This window comes from Vipera berus (genome assembly GCF_964194415.1).
Source record: "Vipera berus genome assembly, chromosome: Z".
Classification (NCBI taxonomy): domain Eukaryota; kingdom Metazoa; phylum Chordata; class Lepidosauria; order Squamata; family Viperidae; genus Vipera; species Vipera berus.
This window is the reverse complement of record NC_138205.1, coordinates 50,227,828-50,250,650: the sequence shown is the minus strand read 5'-3', so window position 1 is coordinate 50,250,650 and position 22,823 is coordinate 50,227,828. Positions and strand designations below refer to the sequence as shown.

The 22,823-nt window shown below is 37.1% G+C and overlaps 1 protein-coding gene across 2 annotated transcripts in view; it reads left to right on the top strand.

The window, feature by feature from the left end:
* Positions 1–22,823, top strand: part of TANC2 (tetratricopeptide repeat, ankyrin repeat and coiled-coil containing 2) — a 382,196-nt gene that overhangs the window by 231,277 nt on the left and 128,096 nt on the right. For both annotated transcript variants that reach the window (XM_081344806.1, XM_081344805.1), the window contains exons 6-8: positions 11,267–11,415; positions 16,628–16,817; positions 20,370–20,633. In XM_081344806.1, the coding sequence (XP_081200932.1) occupies positions 11,267–11,415; positions 16,628–16,817; positions 20,370–20,633 (603 nt within the window). The remainder of the gene's footprint in view (positions 1–11,266; positions 11,416–16,627; positions 16,818–20,369; positions 20,634–22,823) is intronic.

Sequence of the window (22,823 nt, the reverse complement as noted above, 5' to 3'; positions counted from 1 at the left end):
GAGAGTGCAAAAGTGGGCTTGAAACTCAACATTAAGAAAACCAAGATTATGGCATCCAGCCCTCTCAATTCCTAGCAAATAGATGGGGAAGAAATGGAGGTAGTGACAGATTTTATTTTCCTGGGCTCCAAGATCACTGCAGATGGGGACTGCAGCCAAGAAATTAAAAGACGCTCCTGGGGCGGAAAGCTATGGCAAATCTAGACAGCATACTAAAAAGTAGAGACATCACCCTTCCAACAAAAGTGTGTATAGTCAAGGCCATGGTTTTCCCAGTTGCAATGTATGGCTGTGAAAGTTGAGCGCCAAAAAAATGAGGCCTTTGAACTATGGTGCTGGAGAAGACTCCTGCAAGTCCCTTGGACTGCAAGGCGTTCAAACTGGTCAGTCCTAGAGGAGATCAACCCTGACTGCTCTTTAGAAGGCCAGATCCTGAAGTTGAAACTCAAATACTTTGGCCACCTAATAAGAAGGAAGGACTCACTGGAGAAGAGCCTAATGCTGGGAAAGATTGAGGGCAATAGAACGAGGTGGCTGGATGGAATCACTGAAGCAGTAAGCGTGAGCTTAAATGGACTCCAGAAGATGGTAGAGGACAGGAAGGCCTGGAGGAATGTTGTCCATGGGGTCTCAATGGGTTGGACATGACTTTGCAATTAACAATAAGAACAACAAAGACAAAGCCTGTAGCAATGAGGAAGGACAGTAGTTCTATTTTGTTTTCCTTTTCATTCCTTGTCTGTTTTACTGATTTTCTAAATATTATTGTGCTACAGTTTGCTGCCATATCAAGAGCTTTGCTTTGTTTAGGTTTAAATCCAAAACAAGATCTTTCAGTGGCTCTGGGAGTGCAAACAGTATTTATAAACAGTCCTCTTTTAGGCATATGGTGTACAAATGGAAGCAACAGTAACAGTATTATTATCCTTCCCAGGACTGGCTAATCAATCAAAATCAGACCAATAGCAAGGCATTCCAGGAGATCTCCAATAACTGCAGGATAACATCCACTACGGTGGGAAGGTAACAGCGTTCCGTGCGCCTTTGGCGTCTAGTCATGCCAGCCACATGACCACGGAGATGTCCTCGGACAAGCGCTGGCTCTTCAGCTTTGAAACGGAGATGAGCACCGGCCCCTAGAGTCAGAAATGACTAGCACGCATGTGCGGGGGAACCTTTACCTTTACCTTAACATCTAAGGAACTATAATAGTATACGGGAAAAACCATGGGAGAATGGGCTAAGGAACAATGCCAAAGGAATGATTGTATAAGAGGCAGCTTAGCCCAAATATAGGTAATTGGCCAAACAAAGAGACCCAGAAGAGCCACTCCCTAGTTTCTCAGGCTGTAAAAGAGACAGTGGGAGAATTATAATTTCAGATTTGCAAGAGTGTAGGATTTGGCTTTACAGTAAAGTAGAATTGGCTAATCTAGTTGTGTTTCCTATCTTGTCTACTTAATAAGACTGACAAGAACTAAAAGCCTGCCTTTCACTGGTGATGGTGTTCATGAGACCATCAACAGCAATCATGTGCATGGCAGGTTGCAAGGAGAAAGCCACTGCCCTTAAAAAAGAACACTGCTTATTCACACAGTGAATAAGCCAGTTATTGGAAGAATGTTTTCTGGATAGACAACACTAAAATAGAACTCTGGGGTTTGAATGAAATGCATTATGTTTGATGAAAGGCAAACACTGCATTCCAGCATAAAAACCTTATCCAATCTGTGAGATATGATGGATCACAATAATTGGTCATCATTGATACAACTGTGAATTTCAGTAGGAGACCATTATAGTGGAGATGGTTGATTGATTAAACAACAGATCTCATCTCCCCACCATCCTTCCCCTACCCTCCCCATCTTAGTGTTTGGCTTGTATTAACCCATTTATGTACTTAGTATGTATGTACATTTATCTTTTATTATTATAAAACCTAGAGTTATCCTGTTGTAAGATGGGTGGCAAATAAATAAATAAATAAGTTTATTTCTGAATTGTACCAGCAAATTCTACAGGAAAGTGGCAAGATTATTTGTTTGTTTGTTTATTTATTTATTTAACATATGGCATATCATACATGGACTAGCAATATAAATTAACATTTTAACTACATTAGTAGAATCCCATAAAATATCATTATTAAAATATTAAAACCATTGAAGTGCAGCATTGTTTATACTAAAAATATCAGATACTGGACCGGTATATGCCCTCAATTTTCAGCCAGTCACTATGTGATCTCCAGTTTGACATGGGACCCCGCAATCACACTAAGAGGAGGATACTATGCCCTGTTAGATGCTGTTTGAGATGTCAGTCCTATTCAGGATTGTCCATTGCTGACATGATAGTTCAAAGCCTGGTACCTTTTTTGTGGGATCATTAATATATCATCCTGTGTCTGGGCATTCATTGAACCATTTGGCTTTCCATTGGGAATTGATGTTAAAGTTGTTGGGCAGATGCTGTGCAAGTGCCAGTGGATTTGATTCTTCCTGCTGATAAATGAGGAAGGTTGGCATGCATCAGTAGGAGTGAGTTGTTCATAATTTTTCTGTATTCTCTCACTAGTGCATTTTGCCTTTGTAAAGCTGGTGGTGCTAATTGCTCATAACAGGAAGCCAGCATGTTGGAGTGGTTTTAAAACATCCGCTTATCATCCTCATAGTGTCATTGAGTATGGCGTCTCACTTCCTAGCATGGCAGCTGTTAAGCCATACAGGGGCATAGTATTCTGTTGTGGAGTAGATTCTAGTGCTGATGACTTGATAGTGAGAGCTAAGACTCCTTGTTTAGTTCCACATAATATCTGGAGTGTGTTGTGTCTAGTATTGATTTTTGCCACCATATTCTCTAGGAATTTCTTGTAGGAGAGAGTCTGATCCAATGTTACTCTAAAGTACTTTTTATGGAGATCATAGGGGAATAATTTGTTTTTTAAGTAGGCATTTGGGGCTTCATTTGTTGTTAAGGTGGAAGCACGTAGTTAATGTTTTGCTGGTGCTAGGAGTGAGCCTACAGTCAGTGAAGAATTTCCACAAGATTTTAAGGTCTTTGGATAGGAGGCTATCAGACAGGTCCCTGCGTTTTTCTTGTATTGCTATGGCCAAATCATCAGTGTATCCAAATTTGCCTACCCTTGTTGCTGGCATATCTGATATGTATGAATAGTGTAGATGCCATTACAGAGCCTTGTGGGAGGCCATTGTCTAACCTTCTTACCTTACTTACATTGCCCCCTATTATTATCTAAAAGGACCTATCACTCAGCATGTTATCAATTAGTCAACAGAGATTTTTGCAGGGGACATTATGGCAACAGTTTGCCCATCCTTCCAAACTGTGTTGTATGCTGCAGTTAGGTCCATGAACACATCTGTGGTTTTGAGGCCTCATTGGAATCCTGCTTCAAAATAGCCTGTTAGGCTTAGCACCTGGTCTAGACAGCTTTGGCCTTGTCGGAAGCTGGCTTGTTCCATGGGTAGATATTCATCTATTATGAAACTTATCTTAATCTTTCTAGGAATTTGTAGCAGGAGCTCAAAGAGCAATTGGGCAATAGCTTTCAACTCTGTCTATTGGTTTGGCAATTTTTAGAAATGATATATATTTTTTTTAAATTCTGGTGGGAGGCAGCCATTGGAAACTATGTCAGAGGAATTTACCAATTCAATTCCACGTGTGCCTCCTGGAGTTTATCAGGAATTCTGGATGAACGCCATCGAAGCCTGGTCCTTTACCACATTTCAGACTACTAATGACAGTGTCAATTTCCTTTGTAGAGAAGACAAGAGTGATCAGAAAGCATGCGGCCTGCTCAGAAAGATGAATGGCGGAGTATATGCCCAATAACCAACATTCAAGAGAAAGTGGGACATGCAATAAGACAATGGCCCCAAATATGCAAATCATATGACCAAAAAATGGTTAAAGCAGAATAAAGTTAATGTTTTGAAATGACCAAGTTAAAATCCTGATTTTAATCTTATAGAGATGTTTTGGAAGGACCTGAAACAGGCAATTCATGTGAAGAAGCCCATCGACATTCCTGAGCTGAAACTGTTGTATAAGAAGGATTGGGCTAAAATTCCTGCAAACTGATATGTGGGAATGATTTCCATTTAACGGAAACATTTAGTTGTACTTGTTGCCTAAGGAGGCCACGCTAGTTACTGAAAGCAAAGTTTGCATTTGTTTGCCATATGGAAATACACTTAGTCCTCAACTTAGTACCGTAACAGTACAAATTTTCCATTGCTAATCAAGACAGTTAAGTCAGTTTTGCCCCATCTTACTTTTCTTGCCACAGTTATTAAATGAATCACTGCAGTTGTTACGTCAGTAACACAGTTGTTAAGTGAATTTGGCTTCCCTATTGACTTTCCTTGTCAGAAGATCACAAAAGATGATCACATGACCCCGGGGCATTGCAACTGTCATAAATAGATGCCAGTTACCAAACACCCCACGGGAATGCTGCAACAGTCCTAAAAATGGTAATAAATCAGTTTTTTCAGGGCGGTAACTGAATGGTCACTAAACAAATGGTTGTAAGTCAAGGATGTATATAGCTTTTAATCATTTTCCTGAGAGAACTACTCATCTAGTTTCCAGACCACTTTGTTTTTTCTTGTACCAATGAAAAAGTGTGGGAAGATCACTTCAGGATACTACATAGGTTGAAGAGCTAAAAGAGTTTGTTGTGGAGCTTTGATGACAGTCTGTTCCCAGGCTGGGTCCAGGTTAGAATTAGCAAAAGTGGTGAAACAATTTAAGCTGGGTAAAAATTCTATCACTGCTGCAATTGTGACTAATAATCTAGAATAATCAGTTTAGTACCTGCGTTTTACTTTCATAAATTGTGCTGCACAGGTTTGAAGAAAGTGGAGCTGCACCATTGTAGTGTTATTTGTAAAAAAAAAGACATTTAAGATTTAGCTGTGCATTACAGACCACTAAGTATTTTAAGTACTTTATGGAAACATGTTTAACATCTTTATAATAAACATGGGTCAGTTCAAAACATAAATAGCTAGTTAGGCTTTAGAGCTGGATGTTTGATTATAGATCATGCCCTAATCTAATTGAAAAGCCTACTGTTAAAACTGGATCTGCAGTATGTGCTTCCTTTATTGAATTTAAATTTGCATTTAATTTTTTCTAGATGTAGGAGATGGTACAAAAAAATTCTACTGTAGAGGGATTCATGCTCTTGTTAATAAATAAACTTTAGGAAAATTGAAGATTAAATATTCAGTGCCCTGTGCAGAGTAATTCCTATTTGTACAGGAGTTGTGGAGATCGTTGGTACTCTCTGAGCTTGGTTATTGCATACATGAGATGAGCAGGGCTGTATCTTATCATCGATATATTAATTTTATTTTATTTATTTTTAAAATTTTATTGGTTTTCTAACGTTACAATTACCTATTTGAAAAGCAACGTGGCGACTGGATTACAATAATTCAATTACATACAAATACCATTAGTACAAATCTCAAACTAATACAGTAAATATTTCCTCTCTTTTCCCTTTAATATGTATTTTATTTAAACTGACACAATTTTTATTCTAACAATCAAAAGCAACTTTTTAAAATTTATCAATAGTTTTTAATTTATATGTATCTTAATTGTTTTAACACTCAATCTTTCAGACAATCAATAACCTAGTGACTATTTTCCCAATTTTAAGTTAACATTTAATATTTATCATATCCAAAATTTAAATGTCCCCAATTCCCTTTATTCCTCATGAAATCTGGTGTTCAGGGTACACATCTTATCTATTTACATTCTCACCATCTACATCAACAAATTAATAATACAATATAATATTCTTATTTTCTAATAATTCCAAATATCTTAAATTTAATAACCAAAGTTTCTTTCCCCCAACATTTAATACTTTCTCTCTCTTCCTCTTTGTATCCACTGTCTCATGTTTAAACTAATAATTTTTATTCTTACCGCTACATAAAGACATATTTACTGCATTCATCAATAATCTTTAGCATATATATATATATATGCAATAAATATGTCTTTAGTGGTAAGAATAAAAATGGTTATTAGAGCATGTCGATCAGAAGGTCGGCAGTTTGGTGGGTCGAATTCTGAGTGCCGCGTAACAGAGTGAGCGCCTGTTACTCGTCCCAGCTTCTGCCAACCTTCGAAAGCATATAAAAATACAAGTAGAAAAATAGGGACCACTATGGTGGGAAGGTAACAGCGTTCCGTGCACCTTTGGCATCTAGTCATGCCGGCCACATGACCACGGAGATGTCCTCGGACAAGCGCTGGCTCTTTGGCTTTGAAACGGAGATGAGCACCGGCCCCTAGAGTCAGAAATGACTAGCACACATGTGTGGGGGAACCTTTACCTGTACCTTACACACACACACACACGCACTGCTTTAAAGTTGCCTGATGGTAAGTGTGACTTCGGCTGTCTGCAGCCTAGTCAGTTTGGAGAGTTTCGCCAGCTCTAGCAGGAGAGCTACCACTCTCCCGTGATCCAGCAAGCATCCCTCCTTGTTGGTTGCCCCTACAGGGCAACTTTCGACCCTTTTCAGGGTCCCCCTGTGATGCAAAACTGGACGAGGAAGACAGAGCTCGTCTTCCAAGTGTCCATGGCGGTTGCAAAACGGAAGCCTATATATTAATTTTATTTTGACTAGCTCAGATCACCTTATAAGCTATTCTCCAATATTACAATACTAAATTTTGGAGAGCATTAACCCTAATATACTACAACACATTAATAATTGTTCCTGAAGGAAAGTTTAGGAAAATTCCTTACTCTTAGAACTTCATGATAAAGTGGTTAAAAATATAATCTATGTATTTTTATATTGCCAATTTTATATCCTTTAAATGTTTGAGCCTTGCAGATCTATTTTATGTACCTCTGCTATTAACTGACCAATAATGTTTAGTTTCTTTGAATATTGCCAAATTTTGTTTCATTTTTTTAAAGCTTGGTATAATTTTTGTATTGATTGTTCAGTTATTACAGTTTATTTTTGGCTTTTTTATTTTTGCATGTTTTATTTTCATTTAAGTGGAATTCTGATCTTTGACAGTAAGTCTTTCATCTGATATAGTGCTTTTAACATTGTAGCTCAGGGTTTTTTTGTAGAAGCTTTCCTTGCTTCTGTGTCAGAAAGAAGGAATTTTAACAGGTGCCTGCTGATTCTACTGTTCTTTCTCAGTGTCATCAGAGAATTGTCATGGTATTAAATGTTTCGTAACAGTTGTCCAAATCAGCTATAGTATATATTTTTTGCAGTACAGAGATTCATACAGAAATATATGAAGACACAAGTAAGCAACATAACTATATATCCAGTTTGATCTAGTGATTAAGGTTACAGGCTAGAAACCAGGAGACTGTGAGTTTTAATCCCACTTTAAGGATGAAATCCAGCTGGGTGACTTTGGCCCAGTCCCTCTCTATCAGTCCAATCCCACCTCACAAGGTTGTTGTTGTGGGGAAAATAGGAGGAGGAAGATATGTTGCATATGTTCACTGCCTTGAGTTATTTGTAAAAATAATAAAGTTGGGCTATAAATAATAAAAATATAGTGGGATTTGTTTTTGTTTTCCCTTTTTTCTTCAATGTCCCATCAAAGCAAATTGTAAATGACTGATGATTTCTATAATACGATGTCATTTCCCCCATTTTTAAATTATTTTTAAATTATTTATAGAGTTTGAAAAGTATTTTTACTAGTAATGTATTCTACAAAAATGATATTATTAGAAATAAAATACTTTTATTCCTTGACTTGATGCAACAGGTGTTCTAAATCTATTGTTTATCAATTAAATTCTTTAGTATCTTGAACAGCTTCAGGCTACTGCAGATGTAAGAATCTCATTAAAGCTTTATTTAGCTGCAGCTCTGAACTTTGACTAGTTGCTTGGAAACCTCATGTAGGCTGTGTACAAAGAGAATACAAATCAGACAAGAGAAGGCTTTTTTTAAGAACTGAGGATGATCTATTTTTGGTTGTTTTCTGAAAGATTCTGCTCTTCTGCTTTTGCTGCTACAGTATTCTCTTCTATTGGTAGCTTCTACTGATATAGTATTATGTATGATTTTTAAAAATACAGATTTAATAAGTAACGAATATCAACAATATCCGAATGAACAAGTCACTTTTAAGCAGTTAAAACTAATCTCAAGTTTTACCCAAATCAATCAATCAATCAATCAAATCTTTATTTGGTCATAGATCAGGAAATAAAACATAACAATCATGGTTAAAAGATAAAAGAAAAAATAGAATTATTCCATTTAAAAAGAGTTAGAGTTAATATTACAGTATGCTGTGCAGATTATAGAGCAATAATCTTGGTTGTGGTCAAGGAAATACTTGGCTGTGGTCAAGGAAATAAAATCTGATTGATCTGATAATAATAAGAATTTGAGAAATCAGATTGACTAGGATACTTAATAAAGAATGAAATATGGCAGTAGAAAATAACATATTTCATCAATTCAATAATTCTCTATGAACACAGTCTCTGTTCGAAGGCAGCAATTTTTTGGTATCTTCCTTTGGTAATGGCTGTTGGGAGGCCATTGAATCTGACTAAGGACGAAGGCCCTTCTTAATTTTGGGATCATTACACAACTATCTAACTGGTTGGATGAAGTGTGCAGAATGGCTCAAGATGGTGTTTCTAGCTAATCACTGCTTTAAGGAGACAGTTTTATCTTTAGTAAGGGAAGCTAATTACTGCTAAGTCTACTTCAATCCAATTTATAGAGATAATTAAATTATGGAAATTTGCCAATAATCAAGTATTAGTTTAAGTTTCCCAGGCCAATATGAAAGTCCTCACAGTGACCTTCTGGAGTGGCTCCATTTATTTTGCATAGATCAAATGATTCTCTAGTCTTCCTAAGTAAGATGAAGTTCCAGCACATTGCAAGTTCCAAATTGGCCAAGTGAGGAAATGCATATTCCATATCTCAGAGAAAAGGTATGAAAATGAGAATGTAAAGTAACAACATCAGGGCCTGAAATCACATCTAGAAGTGAATGGTTGTTCACTTTGCTGAATCACTTTCGCTTTGCACTGACAAATGTATGGTGAATTTATCCATGTTTATTAATATGCACACTATCAGCTAGCTCAGGGGTCTTCAAACTTGGCACTTTTAAGACTTGTGGATTCAACTCCCAAAATTCCTCAAACATCATGGCTGAATGAGGAATTCTGGGAGTTGAGGTCCATGGGTCTTAAAGTTGCTAAGTTTGTAGATCCCTAAGCTAGCTGTTCGGCCCTTCTTCCTGGAAGTGAACTGAAGAAAAAGTGGGGGAGGTGAGGAGAGGCTATAAAAGGAGGTGTGTTTGGCGGGAAAAAGACAACAGGGAAAGAAAAGGGAACAGAGAAGTAGCTATGGAAGGACAGCTCAATAGGGACAGAGAAGAAGCAGCACTGTTGCTGGAAGAAAAGATCACCTGGTTCGTTTTCTCCAGCCAGGAGAATGCAATAAAATGAAAAGCTGGGAAACAAGCATGTCAGAAAGGAGGTGGGTTTATTTAGTTCTGGATCAGCTGGCAGTTTGGGTTACCATAAGGATTTTTGTACACTTTTTACAGCGTTTTGTAATTCAGAGGCTCCTTTGTGTGCTTTGGTTATTTGGTTATTTTAGTCTCTTTCACAAAGGCTAGCAATGAGTCCAAAGTGTTGACTTCTGTAGGTTTAATCCCTTTAAACCAGGGGTCTTCAAACTTGGCAACTTTAAGACTTGTGGACTTCAATTCCCAGAATTCCTCAGCCAGCCTGGGCTAGCTCAGGTTTGAAGACCCCCGCTTTAAACAAATGTAGTTAGCTTTACCCCTTATCTTGAGTCTGTCTATGGCTTTTAGAAAGTTTTCTTTGGAGGTAAACAGGCTTAATTTAAGGCTAAAGCTTTTTGCAATTTCCAGAGCCTTTCAGTCTCGAATTGCAACATTGTGACATGTGACACACCTGAGGCAGTTTAAAGGGGAAAAAAATCGGAGTTTATGCGTTTCTTTATTCTGGGAGGCTTTTGTGAGACTTTCTTGCTTTGCGTTTGATTCCTGTGTCTTTAACGGTAAAGGGAAGGGATTGGGGTGGGATGCATTCTTCCTATACTGTGGAAAGAGAGCTCATAAGGCAGGGAGGAAGAAGAGGGGAGGGAGAGAGGAAGAACGGCCGACCAGCTAGCTTAGGGGTCTACAAACTTAACAACTTTAAGACCCATGGACCTCAACTCCCAGAATTCCTCAATCAGCCATTATGGCTGAGGAATTTTGGGAGTTGAATCCACAAGTCTTAAAATAGCCAAGTTTGTAGACCCCTGAGCTAGCTGGTAGTGTGCATATTAATAAACATGGACAAATTCATCATACATTTGTCAGTCAGTGCAAAGGGAAAGTGATTCAGCAAAGGAACAGCCACCGAAGAAATTAAAACTGGTACTTTTTTCCTTTTTTCCTACAGTTTGTAATATTTTATTAATTATAAAATAAAATACAAAAATACAAAAGCAAATAGTAGGACACAGTGGGGAGGAAAAAGGGGGGAAAAGTGGGGGGAGAAGGGAAAAGAACAGACTTCCTCTGTTGCAATAGAAGAAAGCATTAATATTGAACCATATTATTATAAACTAGTTATTTCTGTAACAACAAATGAATCTAATTAGTAAAACCCAAAATCCCCCTCCTTTTTTTAGTCATCAGGTTTTTGACACCTTTCTAAGCAGTGGTGGTACTCCAATATTGTCATGTCCTAAAACTGGTACAATCTGTGAAAAGGTTGAAAAGCCCTGGTGTAGACAAGCCTGTGAAACATATGGTTCATAGGTTTCGTGCCACCTTCATACTGTCCTGCCAACCTTTTTTGAAATTCACCACTGCCAAATGTCACTGCTATAAACCTGAATGTCCTACTGTTTATATATTACCTCCAGGCCTCACTGACACTATCAGCTGCATTGTTACTGCTGTATCACTAGGTGCTGAACTTCAGATTGCACAACCATTATTCCTTGCAGTCCACAGTTCTTTTTAATTTATCAGTGTAATTCTTTCTGTTCCATGAGTTGGGACCAACCTGGAATATAACAATCCAACAGCACTTTTCCATTTAAAAGCTTATTCTTTAGCCTGTTTATAATAGTATGCAGAATATTTTCAGTGCTACAAGTGCAATATCATATTTTTATATATAAAATCTAGGATGTAGTTGAATTCTTTTTCTCGTTCCATGCAGGTGAAACTGAACAGGAGCTAGGACCTCCCCCCTCTGTAGATGAGGCAGCAAACACACTCATGACTCGTCTGGGCTTCCTCCTGGGAGAAAAAGTCACTGAGCTACAGGCAGGGAATCAGTATAACATGGAAGGACAGGAAGACCATCAGGTGAGCTTAAAACTTTGTGCAGAATGATAATGTTCTCACTGTATTCTGTTTTTGGAAAACAAAATACTCCATGCTATGATTCAAACTTCATCTTGTATTTGATGTATGAAAATCATAAATATTGGTGATTAACTAGAACTTGTCAGGCAAAAGCAAGCAGAACAAGTCCATAAATTTTCAAGAATTGCCAGACTGACTGCATTCCCATGTAAACCAGTAGGTAAGGGCTTCAGCAGTCTGGAAATGGCTCACGTGATTAGGACACTAGACTGATGATCAGCAGGCTCGTATTTGAGATCCAGTTGTTTGCCGTGGGATGAGGTGAGCGCCTGTCACACTCTCCAGCTCCTACTGACCCAGCAGTTTGAAAGCTGGTGGACCGCAAGTAGATAGATGGTTACCATTTTGGTGGGCAATTTTATATATTTTATTATTTTTTTAACAAAATCACCTTAATATTTGGTAAACAGCATGTTGTCTGGGTTTACATTTACAAACAATCAATAACAATTAGTTTCTATAATTCCGTAATCCACATAGTAGCTTTCCTTGATTTTTTCTTCTTCCAATAATATTCTTTTATCAACCTTAAATTAGTACATTTCTTAGTATTTTAATAGATAACAATTGAATATAGACATTTTTCTAGTATTTCTACAAGTAACAACCACATCAATATGAAGCTTTTCTAATTAAACATCTTAATCACCTTGTCATAGATCCTGTTTTTAAAGTTCTTATTTAAATTTGTTTTCCCCACAATATTCAAAAACATTTTTATCTGTTAAGATTAAGTATTTAAATCTTTTTCCTCATACAAGCCATCCCAACAATTTTATATTTCTCATATCTTAAAACAAAAACAAGAGAGAGAAGAAAAAAGGAAATAATGTATATATTACTTAAAAACATGTCCCTCTTAAGCTAAAATACATTTATGTCCAATTTTTTTCTATTCTTTTTAACCATATTCAACAGAAACACAGTAAAATCTTTAATATGATCAAACAATGGTCTTAAACAATTTCTTGTTTTAAATTACTCTTTCATTTGGCCATTAAAAACTTCCCTTGCTGCTAATTATTTTTTTAGAAAGGGCAGCCCTCTAAGAAGGACAGCCCTCTAGCAATTTAGTATTTTGTTGTTGTTAGTTGCGAAGTCGTGTCCGACCCATTGCAACCCCATGGACATTGTTCCTCCAGGCCTTCCTGTCCTCTACCATCTTCTGGAGTCCATTTAGGCTCATGCCTAAGTGACTCCATCCAGCCACCTCATTCTCTGTCGTCCCCTTCTTCTCTTGCCCTCAACCTTTCCCAGCATTAGGCTCTTCTCCAGTGAGTCCTTCCTTCTCATTAGGTGGCCAAAGTATTTGAGTTTGAACTTCAGGATCTGGCCTTCTAAAGAGCAGTCAGGGTTGATCTCCTCTAGGACTGACTGGTTTGATCGCCTTGCAGTCCAAGGGACTCGCAGGAGCCTTCTCCAGCATCATAGTCCAAAGGCCTCAATTCTTTGGCACTCAGACTTTCTTATGGTCCAACTTTCACAGCCATACATTGCAATTTAGCAGTTTAGTATAGGTAATCCTTATTTACTGAATCATTCAGAATTGTGGCAAAGATAAATGAATGAAACTTGAGACTGTTCTTGAGATGCCAGTTATTGAAGTGTCTCCACAGTTATGAGATTATGTTTTGGATGCTTGGCATCCAGGCTGCACTTATGGCAGCTATAGTGTCCCATGGCCACATGATCACCATTTGCAATCTTGCCTACTAGTTTCCCATAAGTAAAATCAATGGGGAAGATGACAGGGAAGGTCACAAGGTGATCTGGTAAGTCTCCCTCACTTATCTGCACTTGCACTGACTCACACTTTCCTTCCCTTGGCCTCCCCGTGCTCATGCCACACCACAGCACCCCTCTCTTCTAACTCATGTGTGGCCTGTCCAGGCTCCCTGCAGCACCCTTTCATTTCTTCCATGGTACTTCTGGAGCTTCTAACTTAATAACCTGCATGTCTTGGGGTTTTGACAGACACTGGAACTGCTTGAATTTTCATCATTAGGCAATATGGTCATGTGACATCATGCTTTATGACCACATTGCTGAATGACAGTAGTCTCAGTCCCAATTGCTAGCATAACCCAAGGACTACCTATGGTTTGAATATTATTCTGGATGAATTATAGCATGTTGCATCTATTGACAAAAAAACAACCACCAGTTGTTTTTTCAGAAAAAGCCGAGCAAGTTGATGTGGTTCTTGCAATACTAGGTCATTGGAAAGACATATGTTCCTATTTGGGTCTTTATAAAAGTTTCTCTGATCATCTTTAAAGAATGTGGCCAGTTCAGATTCCTTAAATTATTCCATCTCATGTTACTAGTCTGATAGCAAACTATCCCTTTCCAGATTTCAGGAAAGAAAATTGATTCGTTGATTCATCTTCAAGGTTTTCAGAATAATTGTCAATTTTTGAATAGGAATGTTTTAGAAATTTTAGTCCACTGGGTAGGGGAGTTCTCAATATACATACAGACATATGGATATACATGTACATCCTGAAGAAACAAGAAAAATGACTTTATTTCATTTGGAGGCAGTTTCTTCCCTCAAATTTTCCTTCAAGGAAGCCATGAAAAAGTAAAATAGAGTTGCTTTTAATTTTAAGAGAAGTTGCACATTGAGCAACTTTTTGTTGACTGTTTGGAAACAATCTCAATGTCATGAGGTTTTTATTCTTTTGCTATTTTGAACATTTATCTTAGATCTTAGGCTTGAGTGATATTCAGAGAAGTTAATGATTTTTTCAGATCTTCAGAAGTTCAGAAGTTTTTTGGGGAAGTGTGAAAAGCTTGCTAAACAGCAAAACAAAACAAAAAAACCCTAAATCCCACTTTCCTGTATTTGTTTTTTGTTTAACCCTGGAAAAGGTGCAAAACTGTTTTATTGATCCAGGCATAGCTGAGAAATTCACTTGAGAATAAAAAAGGAATTATAATGATTTTTTTAAAAAATATTATAGTATAGCTTAGCTCAGTTTGTAACACACTCTTCCAATCCTAATGTGGTTTTGTTTGGTTTGGGAGGGAGGGGTGTTATAATTTTCTAATTTGGTTTTAGTCTTTTTTATCATTTTGCAAGCTTCCTACATTAAAATATTAGGAATCATTTTTCTTTTTTTTACCTGTACTGTATATTTGTATATATGTATGTATGTATCATGGGGACGCGGTGGCTCAGTGGGTTAGGACGCTGAGCTTGTCGATCGGAAGGTCGGCAGTTTGGCGGGTCGAATCCCGAGTGCCGCGTAACAGAGTGAGCGCCTGTTACTCGCCCCAGCTTCTGCCAACCTAGCAGTTCGAAAGCACGTCAAAATGCAAGTAGAAAAATAGGGACCACTACGGTGGGAAGGTAACAGCGTTCCGTGCGCCTTTGGCGTCTAGTCATGCTGGCCACATGACCACGGAGACGTCCTCGGACAAGCGCTGGCTCTTCGGCTTTGAAACGGAGATGAGCACCGGCCCCTAGAGTCGGAAACGACTAGCACGCATGTGCGGGGGAACCTTTACCTTTACCTTTATGTATGTATCAGAGGGATGCGGTGGCTCAGTGGGTTAGGACGCTGAGCTTGTCGATCAGAAGGTCGGCAGTTTGGCGGGTCGAATCCCGAGTGCCGCGTAACAGAGTGAGCGCCTGTTACTTGTCCCAGCTTCTGCCCACCTAGCAGTTCGAAAGCACATAAAAATGCAAGTAGAAAAATAGGGACCACTACGGTGGGAAGGTAACAGCGTTCCGTGCGCCTTTGGCGTCTAGTCATGCCGGCCACATGACCATGGAGACGTCCTCGGACAAGCGCTGGCTCTTCGGCTTTGAAACGGAGATGAGCACCGGCCCCTAGAGTCGGAAATGACTAGCACACATGTGCGGGGGAACCTTTACCTTTACCTTTATGTATGTATGCATTATATATTTAAGTTCTCATGGATTTGTGGAATATAGAAGACTGAAGATATGTCACTAAGAGACAGGGAATATAAATATGGAAAGGATTTTTTAAATCTAAAGAATGGCTATCTCACAATCTTAATTCATAAATGGCCAAAACATTTGATAGAAATACAATTCAAAAGAACATTTTTATTAATAGTCATTAAGTTGTTCATTATCTTTTTTGCAAGGTAATACAAATATTTCACTAATGTGTTCTTAGTTATACTTTTTACTAGTTTACATGTGGTAAAAACATGTAGTAAGGTTGTTGACAGGGTTAGCCAATCAGTATAGAATTACCCTGGTTTTGAAGCTATTGCATTGGTTGCTAGTAGGTGTTTTGGACCGCTTTTGGTCATTCCTTTAAAGACCTACATGGTACACTATCATGTCATATCAGATAATGCCTTACCCAAGTAAAATCTGCCTAACTTGTTTGGATATTTAAGGAGGGGCTGTTAAGTGTCTTCCCTTGTGGGATTCAGAGGATATGGAGTTGGCCATAAGCCTTCTTAGCTATCCTTCCCCAAAAAACACACACACCTAATAAAACATCTTTTCTCCAGAAATATGAGCAGTTCCAACCCTCTTTGCTTTTAAGAAGCAGGTAAAAATACCACTGTTTCAATGAACTTTTGGCCATTTGAGCGAACATCATTGTGAATGTTGTTATTTTGTTTCTTAAATTGAATTATTTTTGAATTATTGTACACTAGCCAGAATTTTTATGAGTTCAGGCAGCTTATAAATATTAACAGATTCACAAATTGTTTAAAATGTGCTATTCTAAAATAACCATTGTCTTTATTTATTTTGTTGCAAATTAGAAGTAATTAAATATACCCACCATACCCAAAGAATAAAATTGTTATTTTGTTATATATAATAAAACACATGAAGTCAGCAGTCCAGCTTCATGTATTTTGTTATACATTAGAACTCAGTAAAAATACATGGTTTTAAAAGGTATTGGGCAGAAGAAAGTATCCTAATGATACAGGCTTCATCTTGTGCTAAGTTTGCTTGTTGCTATTGCTAAAATAATGCATTTTTCACATGTTCTGTATCTAAAGAGCAGCAAAATGATACTGTTCATAAGGAAATAAAATAAATCTATATATCAATTTTCCAGTAGTCTAACATGTTTGTGATTATATCAAGTGTAAGTTTTTACTGATAGCTTTACTGTGATATCTGTTCCTGCTTCCAATTTTCCAGACTTCAGCAGTGTCCCAGCGAATAAGTCCCTGTTCCACACTGACCAGCAGTACTGCTTCACCACCTGCCAGTAGCCCTTGTTCCACCCTCCCTCAAACTAGTGCTAAGGATGTTATAGCAAAGGACTGCAATTATGGAGCTGTCACAAGTCCTACATCTACTCTTGAAAGCAGGGATAGTGGCATCATAGGTGAGTCTTAGATATGCAGAAATTTATTTTAAAATTCAGCTGTACAGTGTTGGGTGTATATGTTACGCAGTATCCTGCAGTATGAGAAATCCTTAGTGCACAGAGCTTGGTTGCTTTCTTGCAGAAGTTTTATCACCCAAACTGGGTAACATCATCAGTGCTGACATTGCCTATTCTGGGTAATGAAACAACTGCAAAAAAAAAAGTTAAAGATGGATTGTCTGAAATCTTTCTACTTTGAATAAAATTTGAGGGGATATCATTCTTTAGAAGTTTTGTTAAGGACTGAAGCTGAGATTTTCTGTAAATCAATTATGCTACTGAGACTTAATACTTTGGAGAAAGAAATAATTTTTGGGGGTTAAGAATTGGTTAAATATGAAACCGTTCCTAAGGTAGAATAAGGAACTGTTCATGTCACTAATCAACATTTTGTAAGGGCAAAAGTTGCCATAGCCTTTTCCACATCCAAATTATACTGTTGATAGAAGGATGTCGATGAGGCCATTCAGATATAAATGCTGATAAATTCCAGTTTCCCGACTTGTGTACCAGACAAGAAACAAATTAAATGAAAGTTCAAAATAAGAATTGTTTCCACTCATAACTGAGATGAAGGAGCAGTGATGTAAAGGAACACACAAAGTAGAATATTGAATGCTTCTCGAAAGCTCTGCCAATGCCGTCCTTTTCAAAGACACTCAGAAAGTTTAAATGGGCCAACATTGTTATGGTCCACTCTTGTGATGAGGGAGACAGGGAGAAAATGGAATCTGTAACGTCAAATGGTAGTAATCCTGTCATTGTTTGTATTCATTACTATCATTGTCTTGATCAAAACTTGTGTCTAAAATAAAGTACAGTAATACTTTGCATACACAAACAGCACCTTTCATGATATCTACAGCTTTTCACCTATCAACATTAACTCAGCCACCTGAAGTCCAGTTTCCCCCCTGGACTTTACAGCCACAAGCAGTGGCTTATTTTCTGGACCATCAGTCAATGGCATGAAAAAAGGGATTAACTTTTTCTTTCTTTCTGGGTGGGCTATGTGATCTGCTGCTGACCATACCGTTATTCTTTGCTGTGTCTATATGTGCTATATGTATAATTTTGGAATCAGCTATCATGTTTGACTCTGCTAAGTCAATATCATCATGATTCATGCATACTAATAATAAGAGACTATGGCAGTGGGACTGAGGAACTGTGGGAAGCCATTTCAGGGACGATAGATGAATCTCACTGCAATTCAGATGGTGTAGAAAACAGAAAACCTAATGAAATTTAATCCAGGGTGAGTTTTATTCAGTGGCTACACAGAAACTAAAAAAGAACTCATCCACATATTGTACCCTTTCCCCCTTCTCAATCATGCACAAAGGACAGCTTTCAATGAAGTAGTACAGTATTTCTGAGAGCTGAAATCACTTTATGTATTTAAAGTTCTATTCATAGGAATATTCATAGGAATATAACCTCAGAAGAAAATAAATGGTTGGTTCAGTTATATATGTTCTTATTATTGATCTGCTGATTTGTTTGGGATAAATAAAATGGATCCCTCAAATCATTGATTTGTGATTTACATGGTTCAGAAATCTTTTGAATTATCTTCTTCCATTGGCTTATAGGTAATCTTGACTTAGAACCATTCATTTGGTGACCATTCAAAGTTACAACTGCATTGAAAAAAGTGACTTACAACCCAGTCCCTGCACTTACAACTGTTGCAGCATCCACATGGCCACATAATCAAAATTTGGGCATCTGGCATCCCAAAGTTATGTGGTTACCATTAGTGACCTTCTTAGCTGGCTTCCCAAAAGTAAAATCAATGGGCAAATCCATTAACAAACATAGCAAAAAAATGTCATAAAATCAAACTTGACTCACTTAATAATCACCTTGCTTAGCAATGGAAATTCTGGTCTCAATTGTGGTTGTAAGTCGAGGAATACCTGTATGCATATCCCATAAGATACAGTAGAGAAATTTCATCCTTCAAGTCCCATCCGTGATGGCTTGTCATTAGGGACCATGATGATATGTCTTTTCTGTAGCTGTCCCTCTACTTTGGAATTGTGTTCTATCTGAAATCAGGTTAGCATCAACCAAGCATCAAGACCAGGCTATAATAATCAAAATTGTACAATTGAGCATATTGTCCTGCTGCACTCTCACATTTGATAGTTTCCCCACCACCACCACCATCAGTAGATATTGCTGCGGATGGGAGAAAAAGGTTGGCAGTATTGCTGACAAACACTGTCCCAAGTATCTGACATTACAAAGGGTGCCTGCTGAGGTGGTGTATCTGGGGATCTGCTGGGGGCAACAAGATTCACTATGCTGAATGAGTGGTTATCCATGTCATTGCTTGTGATAGCCTTTCAAGCAAAGTCCTGTTTGCCTCTTGATGGTTGACTCAACTACTATGCAGGTATCTTGCTCTGCTTCCTTGCAGTTTAATTGCAGAATGGGCTGTTGAGTGCTGTTAGGAAAGATATTGTGATGTTGGCTAAATATACTGTAGTGATTCTTAAAAATTTGGGAACACTTAAATTTTAAATTTATAAATATTACTTAATATTACCTAAAATATTACCTTTTGTATTTATTCATGTGCTATCATGATGTTGCATTTGTACCGTATTTTCCGGTGTATAAGACAACTGGGCATACAAGACGACCCCCCAACTTTTGAGGTGATTTTCATGGGTTAAAAAGTCGTCTTATACGCCGGAAAATACGGTAATCTGCAATATAAATACACAGTTTCAACTCTTCCATAATATTGGTGTTTGATTTTACTTTTTTTTTTATCCCATTTATATCCCGCCCTTCTCCGAAGACTCAGGGCAGCTTACAGTCTAAGAAGCACAAATCAATGTGCTTAGCAATAGCCTTCATTCTATGTATATGCCTGCTTATTAGGGCCTTTGCCCCCCCAGCGGCATTTTTACAAAGTCAGCTTATTGCCCCTAACAATCTGGGTCCTCATTTTACCTACCTCAGAAGGATGGAAGGCTGAGTCAACCTTGAGCCTGGTGGGACTCGAACCTGCACTAACCTGCAGCTGGTGTTACTTAAGGAGGCATTAGCCCACTGCTCCACCAAGGCTCTACTTGGTGGGATAAATGCTATATAATATATTGTATTATATATTTTTGAATTTGTTATATTCATGCTTTAATAATGCAAATCACAATTAGCTTGGGCAAGAGTTTACCATGAAATTGAACATATAATTTGTATCTGAATGTAAAGGGTATTTGAGAAAAAAATATAAGATATATAATTAGTTGCTGCACCTTCTAACTTACTTCTTGGTTGGCCTTTTCACCCACCAGATTCCCAGGTTAATATGGAAATCATTAATACAGAATAGAGACAAGAAGTAGCAATAAATATATTTATAATGTTACAGACCATCTTAAAAAAAGTAAAATCCATAGTATTAAACCTTGACAATCATAATCTATCATCTGCAAAGTCACAAAAATGAAATGTTTTTTGTTATTCATTGTCTTTTATTGTTTGTTGCAGCAACGTTGACAAGTTATTCTGAAAATGTGGATCGTGCTAAGTATGGAGGGGAAAGCAGTAAGGAATTAGGATCTGGAGGAAACCTGAAGCCTTGGCAATCTCAAAAATCCAATATAGATTCTTGTTTATATAGAGTGGATGAAAACATGACAGCTTCTACGTACAGTTTGAATAAGATCCCTGACCGGAATCTAGAGACTGTTTTATCCCAGTCAGTACAGTCCATTCCACTTTATCTCATGCCACGCCCCAATTCTGTCGCAGGTAAGAATCTCAGAGGTTACAATTATTTTTCTTTGTAAAATTGTTGGACAAATTATGCAAATGTAATTATATTTTATACTTACATTTTATGAGTTATTCTAACTTATAGAATAACAAAGCATTTTTATTGCTTGTTTCAGAAGTTTTGTTTGAGGGAGATGGGCATTTTAGAAATATGATTGATTAATTAATTAAAGCAAAGCAAAAGCTCTGTTTCTGGTAATATCAGAACTATTTGGATAACACAATGCTTGGCAACAATTCATATTACAATCCATAAAAGTTTCAGGTGGCAGCCATATAAGCTTGTAAAGTTTATGTTAGTGATAAGAGAGACACTCGTAATTATCTGTTTTAGAGTTTAAACTTGGTGATCTCATGAAAAAATTGAAACCAATTATTATTTCTCTGATAGTTATGTTACTGTCTGGAATTCACTTCATTTTTTAAAATGATTTTATTAATGTTTAGAAAGTTAAAAAATTGTAAAAGGAAAAAGAAAAAAAGGTAAAGGGAGAAACATAGTTTTGAAAAGATATACAAAGAAATATCCCATCTCCTTCCAGACAAGTATAAAGAATTTCGGTAATTTAATGCCTTTTTTGGTATTTCAAGAAAAAAAATAAAAAAATAACTTCTTCTTATATCTCATTTCTGATCAATAAGCAAATTATAAACACACATCATTCAATCCTAATCTGCAAAAGTTCATTAACAGTTACCTGAAATAGTATTCTGTACACACAGAGAGAGAAAGAGAGAGAGAGGGAGGGAGGGAACAAGCAATAATTGGAAGAGGGAGCTCCAATCTTGAAATAAGGAACAATTTCCTGACAGTGAGAATTATTAATCAAGTGAACAGCTTGCCAACTGGAACCAGAGTGCTCCATCCCAGGAAGTTTTCAAGAAAAATTGGACAACAATTTGTCTGGGATACAGTCTCCTCTGGCAAGATGGACAACATTCAAGTTTGATAAATAAATAAAAACAAAAAGGCATTCCTGACTTATGTGGGGGCCTGGACTAAAAGACCTCCAAGGTCTCCTTCAGCCTTATGAGTCTATTATAATTTAGTTAAATAAATCCATTTTATATTCCAACATCACTTTCTCTTGAAAAATAAAGCAAACAGAAGCAAAAGAAATCTTTCCCCATTTGTAAACAAATCTTTAAAGCCTTGTCATTCAGTCTTGGTCAGACAAAAAAAGTTCCATTAGTAGCTATTAGAAACCACAACATACATATTTTAAACCTGGTGAAATAGTTCCACTATATTTGTTTGGTTTATTTTTAAAAAACTTAATTTTAATCTCTTCAAGTAATGTTTTACAAGTTGATTTATCATCTTCACTTTGTTTTCTCTCAGAAACAATTTCAGTTGTTTCATGTCCCTTTTGTAAATCCAATTTATTATTTGTATGTCTCTTTTAGTAATCAAGGCATCAGCCAGTTTCATTTGTAAATACATTATGACATTTTTTTTACATCTCTCTCTTGTAATCTGATGTTTTCAAATGCACAGCAACCTTTTTCCATATGTTCTAAGTACATTGTTCTCAAACAACAGTCAAATTATATTGTTCCATTGTATTAATGGATCTCTTCTTTAATTGTAATTCCTAGTTATCTTTAGTTATCTCTAGTCAACTTTCAAAGTTTCCTCTTATTGTATGTTTATTTTCCAATCTGCAAAACTTTCAGAGGATTTCTTACAGTTAATTTCAAAATCTTCATATATGCTTTTATAAAAATTTAAACAACCTGTGGGAAATATTCTAGTCTTCTTTTGCTGTTTTCCAAAAATTAAAAAATATTTTTTTCTCTCTAACCTTTAAACTTACATGAAGCTTTTTTCATCCAGAGTAAATGAAATTTGCCCTTCAGAAGGTTTTTAACAACCAAAAAATCAATAACAAACAAATTTCATTGGGACATCGCATGAACCCAATGTCCCAATGAACACCCCAAAGCTTAATTGGGATGATTTTCCCCTGCCTCCCACAAGCCTCAAACCTATTGGAGATTACTATTTTACAATCTCATCATGGTTAGCCTCTATATGGAGCAAAGGTGTGGTGATCCTATTGCTTTCCTTGATCTGGAGATGAATTCCAAGGAACCAATTTGTTTGCGGGTTCCTCTTTCTGCTTTGGCCATCAGCTCCACTCTTACAGAGCTGTCTTCGGTCTT